The sequence below is a fragment of the Sylvia atricapilla genome, chromosome 3 (genome assembly GCF_009819655.1).
Source record: "Sylvia atricapilla isolate bSylAtr1 chromosome 3, bSylAtr1.pri, whole genome shotgun sequence".
In the NCBI taxonomy this organism is placed as follows: domain Eukaryota; kingdom Metazoa; phylum Chordata; class Aves; order Passeriformes; family Sylviidae; genus Sylvia; species Sylvia atricapilla.
In genome coordinates this window covers 41,276,437-41,288,794 of record NC_089142.1, presented here as the reverse complement: position 1 = coordinate 41,288,794, position 12,358 = coordinate 41,276,437, and the positions used below count along the sequence as shown (strand labels likewise).

The window sequence follows — 12,358 nt, the reverse complement described above, 5'->3', positions numbered from 1 at the left end:
ATTTTTCCTTTGATGTGTGTGATGCAGAAGATATATACACTGAGAAGAATGTGTTGTTTGGGTCTTTTTAAATGTTGAGTCTCATTTGTAAATAAAATATCAACTTTACCTTTGTGTTAATGAAGCTGCTGAAGTTAATTGTAGCCATTCAAAAATGTGTTCGTATCAGTAAAATTTAATGTTTGGGGATTTATTTTTAGTCTTCTTACATAGTAGTGTGAAGTAAAATATTGTATGTGATGATAAAATTTTAAAATGTGTTAGTGTGTCCTTATGGTCTCACTGTTTTATTAATATATATTTAGAATGTAAAAAAAAGTTCCTTCACTGTCCCTTTAGCTTTTGTATAGCCTTGTGGGTGGGGTATCTTTTGCCCTTTTAGTTTCTTTTTCATTTGACATGTTTTCACTTTCTCAAGTGAAAGAGAAGATGTCATTTGAAATACTTTGTGGTCGATAGCAACCTGCTATTCACTGCCAATGTCTAAAGGCTCTTTTTCTTTATAATGTTCTTTGATTAAGTTAGTTACTAGTAATAACTTCTTGAGGTTTTATAAACTGCAAGTTTACATGGGCAGCAAGAAACTTGTTAGTAGTTGGAAGAATTATAAGTAATATAGGCAAAATCTGGGAAGATGGCTTAATATTCCTTAAATACTTAAAACAGAATTACTGCTGTGGAGTCTTAAAGGACAAATAAAAGGAAAAATATTGTAGACTACAGAAGTTGGCACTTTAGGATCACATGACTTTGGATTTTACCTGTGATTTTTAGCTGTGTCAATGCTATGTTTTTTCATCCTTTGTAAGGAGAGAAAGATTTTTGTTCAACTTGAGCATTGATGTATCAGATCTGAGCATTCACCTTCTCTTAGCCCTACTGGGTAGCTGGCTTGATCTGTTAGAGAGCACAGGAATTCAGTAAATTTCAAAAGGATATGTCTTTTACAGTAATCTCTGAATATTTCAGAGAAGGAGAGAAAGAAATGGTTCTGTTATTTTCTTGTATTAGAAACATAGGAAGGCCAGGAGTTGGAGGAAAACCTAAGTAGCCTGTGAAAATATGAAGTGGAAAACTTCTCAATAATTTTTGTTACTTTTGTGGTATTGCTAGAAATTTTTGTAATATTTCACTTAAATGAGTAAAAGCCTGGTGAGATTATGATTCATGTTTACTTTCAAACAATAAACTTTTAATTTATGCTTACCTGCACTCTGACTATAATCTGTATTTATGTTTTACTTACTCCTGTAAAAAGTTTCAGTATTAAAATCACACTTTTTCTAAAAGAAGTAAAATAGACTTTAAAAGATACTTTCATCTTCAGAAGGCTTTAGAAGGATGGATATTGCTCTTTCTGTTTTACAAACAGGCTTGGTGGAAAGTTAAGTGCTTTTTAAAAGAGGCAGGAAGTCTGAAATAGTTCTAGGAATCATTAGCAGAATGCACCCAAAATGCCTTACTTGATTGGGGGTGGGGGAGAAGAAATATTTTACCATGTAAAGTTGCACTGATCTGAAGGTTAAATTCCCATTCCATTTGTCCTATGAAAATGGTTTAAGATGGTGCCTTCCTCATACTTTCCTTTAGGGGGAATGGGCAGAAGGATGGCAGAAGTTCATCTTCTGTGTGTGGGCCCTGCTAAAGAGGATTTAATTGCTGCTGCCTTTTAGGTCTTTGTTCCAAAACCAGCAGATCTTATCAGGATTATTTGGTAGTTCAGATGTTTCATATCCACCTGTGGGCAAACAAATCCATTTCTCCCAAACCAGAAGGAATCAGTTATGATGGCTGTGGAAAGACAAGGAGTAGCTGATCCAGTCTGAAGGCAAAGTGATGTGAGCAGGTATCTACATAAGGAGGCTTTATGTGAAGGCAGGTAATGCATTTTTAAAAAAAACAAATACAAATTTACACTGCATCTTATAGGGCCACGTGATTTTTGATTTAGTGTTCAGAGCTAGCTCTAATATGTTGCAGAATAATGGCCAAAATTTATAAATTTTTCTAGGTTAACAGTAGAGTAATTAATTGTGCCTGTCTCCTGCATTCTGTTTACTAGCTGGTTTTGTTTTCATGTGGTGCCCCGCTGAGAGTGGGTGTCGTGTACCAGAAGCAAAGGGTGTGTGTGAAGTTTGACTGTAAATAAGATGCAGAAGCCTTGTGTGACTGTTCTGTCAAACCAGCCCCCTTAGACAGCCACAAAGTTCTGAAAGCGCACAGGCAGGCCTGGAGCAGTATTTACCTAGTACAAGATCAGGGTTGCAAGGCTGGATTTGGTTCTTTGGCCATGCTGTGGTCAGGACAGTGTGCCCTTACTTAGTTTCTGGTGTTTCAGGTTTTCTATTTCAGGCACTTGAATAGGAATTGAATAAAGGATGAAGAAATACCCATTTAAAATTCAGTTTCCTAATAAATGGGCATGCTGGAGATACTTTGAAATTTATAAGTGTGTGTGAAAAGTGAACTTCTTATAAGTATATTCTAACTTTCATAAATTACTGTGCATGGTATTTCAGAAAGGACACTTTAATATTACTTATGTTGTTAGTTTTTTTTTATAAAGCCACATAATGCTACAGAAAAAGGTATTTGAATGTAGGTATAAAATAAGTAGGTAAAATGGACCCATTAGCTCTCATAGCTAATGGCTGTTCTGTCATTAGAGCAATGTGAGAGTGATGTACCCTCAAAGTCTGGACAGCTTACTTCTCTTCTAATAATGGTGGCTATAATGTTCACAGGCTGTTTACACTAGGAGCTATGCTGGTATGAATTATATGTTACATATTCACTGAATATATTAAAAAAGCTGCAGTGGTGCTTGGCTCTGTCTGCTTCTAGGCTTGAACACATGCTCTCTATGCCCTTCACAGTCAAAGATTTTTGTATTTTCACATTTTGTAGCTTCATTGTTACAACATTTGTCTCCAAAATATCAGCTGTTGTAAAATCATCCTCAAAAAGCATCTTAATGCAAGGTGGGAAAACAAGCAGACCTGACAAATCAGTGACATTTTTCTGTTTGTGACTGGAACGCTGCATCTGGATTTCTTTGTGCTGTATTGCAAGGCTGATAGCTAAAATACAAATGCAGTCATTAAATAAGGGGAAGGATAATTAGATAAAAGGAGAGAATTCTGTACTGTATGACTGGAGGGGAAGTAATTTTATTAACTCTGTTACAAGGTCTTTAAATTTTGGATGGACGTTGATCTTCAGGCATGCTAAGAATGATGCAGATCATTTGGTTTGTAATGCTATCATTAATTGTTTCAAAAATAATCTAAATCTGTATCTTATCTGCTACCATCAGAAGCTCTAGCTGCACGTTAGGGTTCATTAAACAATTCAGCTGTGGGCACCTTTTGAAATTAAGTAACTTTGAGAATAATTTCAGTAAAAAGGCTTGGAAGAAGTACAATTTCAGATGGAGAACAGCTGTGTTTTGGTGCATAGATATGAGCCTGTTCCACAGAGGAAATAAGACCGCACAGAAATAAGCTGTAGTTCTGAAGAGAGTCCTATTCTGTGTGTGCACTCCCAGTTGTGAGTTGAAAACATCCCAAGGCATAGTGGTTTCAGTTTTCTGGTAGCCTTTTTTATCCACTTTATCTCTTATAATAGTTCAGTGCCATGCCTTTGACAATCTTTATTTCCTGTCATAATTTTCTTTCCCTGATTTGCTCTTTAAAAATGCCTAAGCCCTTGTCAAGAAAGATGCGTCTGTCTGCATCAGTGCCAGAGACTGTTAATGACCTGAAAACTCCCAGCGTGGGCTGTCTCAGAGGAAATCTTCCCGTAGGTTGTAATCACTTACTGCCATTGGGAGCTAAAGTTCAGTTACATGGATTTCACTATAATACTCAGTGTTAGGGGTGCTAAAGAAATAATTGCCACTTTGCCTCATTGCTGGTAACTTTTATTTAGGGAGGAGAGAAAAGAACCACCTGCTGAGTGACCTCTAATGTTACCATTTCTTGTCTCTGCCCTGCACCTTTCCCCTCCCTTTTACTGAATTTTGATTATTGTCATTTTAAGAGATCTTTTTTTAACTGGCTTAATTGGAGTTTCTGCCAAGTTCTGCTAGCTCAAAAAGGTCTTTCAAGTTCATGATGCGAGTTTGTATTTATAACATTAATAAAGCCATGCTATTTGTTTTGTTCTCATCTAGGTACTGGAACTGGGATTTGATTTCTCATCCTATGGATCACTGAATGAGTAACAGATGGCCTTGCCTCGTCTTACAGGCGCTTTACGCTCCTTTTCAAATGTCACTAAACATGAGGATTACAGTGAAGAATTAGCTGACTTAACGGTAAAGTTTTTTTTTCTTTTACAAAGCATAGCTATAGGAAGAATAATTTGTTTTCTTCATTTGCATTGCTATTTTACAAGAGTAGGCAAGCAAGAAGGGCAGAGTGTGTAGTTTCCTGTACATTCCTTCGTAGTGTCCTCACTCAAAATCAAATTTGCTGTAGCTTTGTGATTTATACTTAGCCCTCACAATCATGGTGTGCTATATGGAAAAGCTTGCTTGGTTATGTTACTTCTCTTTCAAGAAGTTCGGCAAGGCTGCTGTGCTTTTAGCTCTGAGCTTGCACAGAGCTGGGAAGCCAGACATTTCCCTTCTAGTATTAAGTTCACTGAATTTAGGTACTTCTTTTGCTTCCCAAGAAATAATGCATTAAAGCAATAAATGCCTTGTGGGAACCTCTGAAATGAGTTTGGAATCTTGGGAACTGTAAATCTCTTAAAGTTGCAAGAGTTTGGCTTTATAGAAAATTTTGCTCTGGAAAGAGTAAAGTAGTGAGAGAGCGTGTGTGCTTTTGTGTGTCCTTTCATACACTCAGGAAATAGTCTAAAAATCAGGTAAAAGGAAAAGTGCTTACAGTAAGTACTATATACTGACTGAATGCAATTGGAAAGAATTGTTTTTATCTGGTGTTTAATTTTAAAGGAACTCCCTTATATTAATTTGAAATAAGTTTTAAAACCCAAATACTTTGCATTTTCAGACTAAAAGATCAAAACTACATGCCCAGTTGCTGAAGTCTGATCTTACTTGGAAGAAGATAATAAAGTTTGTTGATGACAATTTGGACAAAAAAGAATACCAAACTGTAAATGGTGATTTAAAAACTATCTTACAAGCTGCAAAACAAATAGGTATGTCTTCATTCTCTAGTAGTCTAATAATAAATTGTTTTATTTGGGAATGGGAGCAGGTTCAAGTTGCTTTCTGCCTGTGTACTTTACTGGTGCAGTTTTGGTTCTACCTTGATGGCAGTTTTGTTCTGAAATATCTTTGAAACTCCATTTCATGTGATGCACATATGTGCAGTTTGGTCTTCTGTTTTATTTTAAGATTTCATTCTTTTATGGACGTTCTTATTTTTCGGTAGTATTATTTTGTAGAGTGTGGTTTTGTAGAGTTTGGTTTGTGATTGACAGTTATTAAGCAAAACCAACTATTTCTTTCAGAATAGCAGTACTCTAAGAAAAGAACAATTCTGATGTTGTCTGCTTTAATTCCACTTAATTGGTATCATGAAAAATTGGACTGCTGTGCAGGCAGATAAAAGTGTAAGAAATGTTTTCTGCTTGAAGTGTTTGGTGTTGAGGAGAGAAATAAAAATATATTTCACTCATATGGAATTAAACTTTTAATACTGAAATACATTATGCCAAAGAAGGTGTGAAAACTTAGTTTTGATGGGAAATTTAGTTTTTGATTGACAGACAAAACCTAATACAGCTTTTGCTTTTAGCAAAATTTAACTTCATCAGCTCATAAACTGAGCCTATGGCTCAAGCTCTTGCTGTCACATTTTTAAAGGATTTTTCCTTTCAGTTGCATAGGGAAATTTCCTCCTTTTCAAATTGTGTTTCAAATATCTTGAATAGAGCCATTAGTAAAAAGACAAAGGAAATTAATAAAAATAAATATATTAGCCTGGTTTTGGTACTACAGACCAGAGATTTTTATTACAACATAAATGTTAACCTGTCACACTTACACTTCTAGTTCTTCACCATTTTTTGGAAGTACCTTGTTAACTGAGAAAGAAAAAAATTCTAAAAACAGGCTTTCAAAAAAGGCTAGGCAAGTTATTAATGTCTAACATGTGGTGGTAGTCAATCGTGCTGTACAATTGCAGAAGATGCCTGTCAAAGCTATTAATGGTTGTAAATGGCTATTGTGTTCCTGAGTCATCAGAAGTATAGTTTTGAGTATTTCTCAAATCACTGACAAAAAGTTTTAAACTCTGGTTAGTACTGTTGGTAGACTTTTAACCTCTTAGTGCTGGAATTTGAGCAGGTGGCTGCAACCTTTCTGAGACAGACCTCTAGGAAGGGCCACCTCTCTGCCCTAACCCAGGTACCTCTCCTTCAGTGCACAGATTTCAGCTGGCACTTGCAACACACAAGGCTTGAGGGAAAGTCATGCGAGATGGGAATTGAGTTTGTACCAACTGTCAGTCCATGGAGTTAGAAGGAGAAGATGCCACCTGTATAGATATCCATTGAGAAAGCTGTTTTAGGTATCCACTGTGTGTAGTTTAATCAAAAGAGGTACTGGACTAAAATGTTGGCAAACAAAACAAAACCCCAGAAATGGTACCTTCTAGTTGTGCATCTCTTGCCATCCTGTCTGCCCTATTTTGTGGAGATGGAAGGAGTAGTATTTCCTCAAGAGATACTTTCACAAATAGGAGATGTCGATAATAAAGGAGAAATACCACTTAGTAAACCTAAGAGATTTTTCTCAAATCCTTCAATTTGTCTTTTAGTTTAGTAATCTTTACTTCTGTTCCAAGGGAAGTGATTTTAAATAATAATAAGTATTTGTATGTTGGGAATATATGAGTGAGCTTCATGCAGAAAAATGACAAGTTTTTAGATGCAGGGGGTTATTTTTGTGCATCCTTTATAACTAATGCTGAAAGGGAGGGGCTGAACCACCTTTTTCCTCTGAGACCTATTTATGTATTTATTGTATATGTGTGTATCTTTATGTCATGTATCTTCCATATGTTTATAATATAATATAATATAATATAATATAATATAAAATAAATTTATCTTCTATCATATAATTATCTTGTAAATATCACCTCCAGTCCTCTCCTTGAACTTTTCAGCTTTTCCAAGTGCACCACAGGAAGATTCAAGCTAAATACTGAATTTGTAGCCACTTCAATTTATTTATATGTTACATTTCTAGCTACTCAGCCTTGTTCCATCTGCTTATGCTGGAATTTTTTGCTCTCTCCTGTTAGATTGTAGGGAAGAAACCCCTTTTCTGGTGTTAAACCTAATCTAAGTTGAATCAAGTCAGAAGTAAAAAAATGTTGTAAGTTTTCCTCATTTAAAATGAACAAAAGCCCCAGTTTGCTGGCTGGTTTTGTTTAGGTTAGGCTTGGTGACTTGTAAAATTTTGTAGTAGTGACATACTGGTTCATCACATGGAGTTTTCCTTTTGTTTTTCTTGACTACATTTGTGAGTATTTGTGTAAGAAGTACATTCATGTTCTTATCTAATAATATATTATTTGCATAACATAATATTTTGTAGATAGAAATCTAAATTATATGTTTATTTGCTTTTTTGAGCAGTTTTTCTAACTTAGCACATACTCAGAAGTAATTATACTGGGAGTTACTACAAGAATTCAGTTATTCACAGCTGATTTCTGTATATTTATTGTGTTATGAATATTCAGATTAGGCAGTGAATAAATAGTGGGACAAAGTGGAAATTTGTTAATGTTAAATAGCTTATAAATATACAATTGTAAGTTTGAGACATCTAGGAAGTTTTTTCTCTAGCTCAGAAAGGTAAGAAAGCTTTGGTAATTCTTACTATAAATTTTTAGCATGTAGAAGAATACTGAAGAGAGGTGCTTTATTTTCATGTACTTTTATAATTCAGTACTTGCAACAATTCTTATTTGTTGTGGTCTTCTTTCTTTTGATATCTCTGCTGATGAGACTTGTGGCAAGAATTTGAATTACAGTTTCATTACTGGTGATGAAAAAGTATTAAGTGTATTAAGTTACATTTGATTTTGTTAACAGTTGGAGCTGAAAATGGACAAGAAGCCATTGAAAGTGGAGCTGTTTTTCTTTTTAAGACATTTCACGGAAAAGAATGTGTTGGCCATGATGAGACAAAGGTGATCAAGCAAATGTTTGGGCCATTTCCATCATCATCTGCTACTGCAGCTTGTAATGCCACGTCTCGGATTGCTTCTCACTTCACTGAAGAACAGCTTAGGGCCCTCATACAGTTGGCTGAAGAGCAAAATGGTGATAACAGAGTGTTGTTTGGTAAAAATATAGTGTTTTCATTTGACATGCATGATTTGGATCACTCTGAAGAGCTGCCTGTGAATGGTGAGACTGATGCACAGAAAAATATAAGCTTAGATTATAACAAATTTTTGAATAACCAGCTGAATCACTTACAGAACTACTGTGATGAGAAATCTAATCTCAAATCTTTGGAAAAAATAGATGATTCTTTTTTATGGTGTGAAGTTGGAAAGTATCTGAAGGAATCTCAAGGTGGTAACCCTGGAGGACCAACAACAGAAGACCTCTGCTGCACTTTGTATGAGATCCTTGCTTCTACCAAAAGTGCCGATGAACTTCAAAACGAGGTACACTAGCACATTAACCATACTGCATATACTCAAATGCCGTAGAAATATACAATAATTTCGTATTAGTTTTTGCCAGTATACTTTATCCAACTACGCTGTCTATGCAGTTGTTGTTTTTTTTTTAATATGTCTTGAGAAAAATCTCATGGCAGCATCACCATTTACCAGGGAGAAGAAGGATACAGCATCAGCTTGATATGAATAATCTCCCCTACAATGGACAGGATTTTTTTTTTTTGGTGGCCATATGCTCACCATCTCCATTCTTTCTTTTTAAGCAGAACCCAGTTTAAGCTGCTTATAAATTGTGAGGAACTTGAAAGACAAGCTGAACTTTCTTGGACAGGTTTCATCTCCAGAGCTTCCCTGTTGCTGGAAGGCTGAGTGGGTGGTGCTACTTAAAAATTTTGTCGTATCATATCTGTTTCTTTTAATGAGGAAAGGGGGTAGCTGGGTTTGTTACAAGAGAGGCAGAGAAAATGTGAGGGAGAGGGAACCGTTGCTGGAGTTGAAAGATGAGTGTGAAGGGGGAGAAGCATGGTTAAAGCCTGGGGAAGATGTTTTCCAGGTGTGTGCACAAGAGATGATTGGATTAATCTAGGCAAGAGCTGGTTTTGAATGGGGTAGGAGAAGAATTCCTGCAATTTGGTAAATTTTTTCACTCTGCACTTTTCTGTTATGTTTACTTTATTTTTCCTAACTTGCCCTGCTTTCCTTCCCTGAAAACATCCAGTACTTAAGTTCTCAAACTGGTTTTTCAGAAAGACTAAATTTGAAAATTTGCTACCGAGATGCAGCTGATAGTAGGAATAGACAATCCTGTGAAAGTTTTCAGGAATTTAGCCATTGCAGTTGTAGATTTTATTCTGAATAAAAACTGAATAAGTAGGTTATAGAGAAGAGAACCTGTGTATTTTATTTTAGGTTTAGATAACTATGTATGGGTATCCAATGTGTAATGGTATAATTGCTGAAGCCATATTATTGTTTTGCTTAGTAATTGGTGGGCAACATTTTGGCTGTCCTTTGAGCTTTCTGGGCATGTATATTTTTTTACAGATCCTAAATAAAGTTGATCTAATTTCTTCTGCATTGAAATACATTTGAAAAATAATACCTTAATACATGAACAGTTTCGTACCTTGGGTGGTCATATTGAAGACACATGAAAATGGAAGACTGAACAGGTCTTGGATAAGAAGATTGGATTAAAAACTTGCATGTCAAGTGAAACACAAAAAAAAAGTATATTTGTCAAAGGGACCTGAAGTTTATTAATTGTGCAATGATAAAGATTTCAATTTTTTTTTCTAGATCAGTGGTTGAAGACATTTCTAATAGCGTTATTGGGTATGCAGAAATAATTCCATACTTCTAGATACAGAAATAATTCCATACTTCTGCATAATGCCTACTTAATGCCTGAGTTTAATTTTTAAAATGTTAAAGAAAAAGCTCTAAACCTTTGGCTTGAAGCAAGAAGAAATAACATTTTTTATTTTGCAAATTCATGATCATAATGGATTGCTAAATCAATTGGCAGAAAGTTCAAGCTATCGCTTTTTATGTAGGTCACTAATAAAGACTTCGTTTCCATTAGTTCCTGGAATGAAGAATTCTTGGCAAAATTTCTGATTTGATGGCTTTACAGAAGTTTTAATTTGATAATATGAAAAAATTGCCTGCCAGAGAACTGAAAACTAACTTAACAAGAACAGTTTGTTTCATTTGCATCACTGGAGAGGAAAAGCATTTCTTTCCTGAGGTGTCTGAAAACTGCATCTTACTTTGGGTTTTTAAAAACTCTTAGTTAATAAAAAAATATCTCCACATTCTCATTATTTTGGCCCCTTTGTTGCCTTTCCTTGCAACAGTCTTATTTCATTGTTCACTGCACAATGTGGGGGTCAAGGAGAGAGTACGACAAATTTTGAACCTAATCACCTTTTGTTAAAAGCTACCTGGCTTTCGTATTGTGCACTCTGTAGGCATAGTCATGACTTGAAAATTTCATCTGGGCTTTGGATTTTACTATCACAGGGTTTTTTGTTGTTTCTTTTTTTTTTTTTTTTTTTCTTATTACAGTAATGTTGTTGGTGCCATCATTAAGAGCAGATGGTGCTTTTAAACCTGAAGATAACCCATTTCTAGAACTAGGTCAGAGGCTTGCCGTGTGAGATGGTATAACAAGCTGATTGATCATGCATACTGAACATCCTACATTTCCTGGTGGAATGAATACAGCCTGAAGTGTCTGTGAACGACAAAATATTTTTTCTTCATAAACAAACAAAACAAAAAAAAACCCAAAAAACAAAACAAACCCCACAAACAAACAAAAAAAAACCACAGCAAAAATCCAAACTATTGATATGAAAGGGTAATTCTTCATAAATAAAAATCCAGATCTGTAAAAGACATTTTTATATATTAAAACAGGAAGATACCACTGTCTATTTATTATTAAACAAGAAAAGGACATTATTGTGGTGAGGATATTGGCGAGTGGACTTTTGTAAGACAATTTTATTTGATCCTTAAGCAAATTTTATTGAGGTGCCAAATGACATTAAGAATATGAGCAGTTTAGATAATTTATGGTGTGGCATTCTGTTTTGGGTTTTTTTTATAGTGTATGCATAGGCACACATATACTCTATTTAGTTTTTTAACTACTTAATGAGCTCTACAAGGAATTGAAATTAGTTACTTTCTTTAGCAGCATGTAGTTTATGTTTAAATGATTAGTGAGGTAGAAGAAATACTTTGTTCTTTGTTTTCACTCTTTCATTCCATTCTTCCTTTGGGACAGTTTGTTTATCTGGCATATCACTGGTGACTCTTAATTAGAGGAAAATTGATTCTTATGATTGGAGTGGTAAGGGAGTTGTAGCTTATTTTCTAAGTGTTTGGGACATGTGCTTTTCATTGGGGACATAAAGTCTAGTAAAGCTAAATGACAGCTACATACTTTTCACAGTGTGTCAGGTTTTGTTGATGAGCATATGTATTTTGTTGATGGTAATGATGTGGTAAAAACACCATTATTTAAAAAGAAGAAGAAAAAGCCTATAGCCAACTACAGAGTTTGGCCAATAACTGTTGTGTTTTTTTATTTTTATATTTGATTAAAACTTATTATTCAGTGCTTTGCTCAATTTGAGCCCTCAGTTTCTAGTATATGATGAAGACTGGAGTCATCTGAGAACATTTTAGCAGCTTTGCCACCTAGCATCTCCCAGGGTAACTAGGAAAAAGTTGGAAGAGTTTAATCCCTCTGATTAGACTATGCTATTCTTAGAGGACATGTGTCTTTCTTCTGTGAACTCTTGTCTACTATATCTGCAAAATTTTTCTGAATTTTGTTTTGGAAATACCTGTCTCCTGTTTTTTACACTAAGGCAGAGGTACATTATCTCTTTATCATAACAAAACAGGAAGATATTTGCTGTAGAGATAAAGTGACTAGAGGGGAAAAAAAGAGATGCAAACAGAATTGTTTTAAAATCATATTAATACAGCATCCATTATGAAAAATTATGCATTTTATTCTTCTTGGGACAAGGCAAGAGCTTAGCCCAAATAAAATTAAGACTATTAACGTCATTTAGGAAATTAGATTAAATGGTGTTTCCCAGACAAAATCACTTTAAATGCTGTAAAAATGACTGGAAGAACACAAGGCTGAG

The 12,358-nt window shown here is 35.0% G+C and overlaps 1 protein-coding gene across 1 annotated transcript in view; it reads left to right on the top strand.

The window, feature by feature from the left end:
- Positions 1-12,358, top strand: part of ASCC3 (activating signal cointegrator 1 complex subunit 3) — a 249,565-nt gene that overhangs the window by 9,778 nt on the left and 227,429 nt on the right. The window contains exons 2-4 of the mRNA XM_066315184.1: positions 4,175-4,318; positions 5,019-5,169; positions 8,083-8,666. Of these exons, the coding sequence (XP_066171281.1) occupies positions 4,229-4,318; positions 5,019-5,169; positions 8,083-8,666 (825 nt within the window). The 5' untranslated portion in view covers positions 4,175-4,228. The remainder of the gene's footprint in view (positions 1-4,174; positions 4,319-5,018; positions 5,170-8,082; positions 8,667-12,358) is intronic.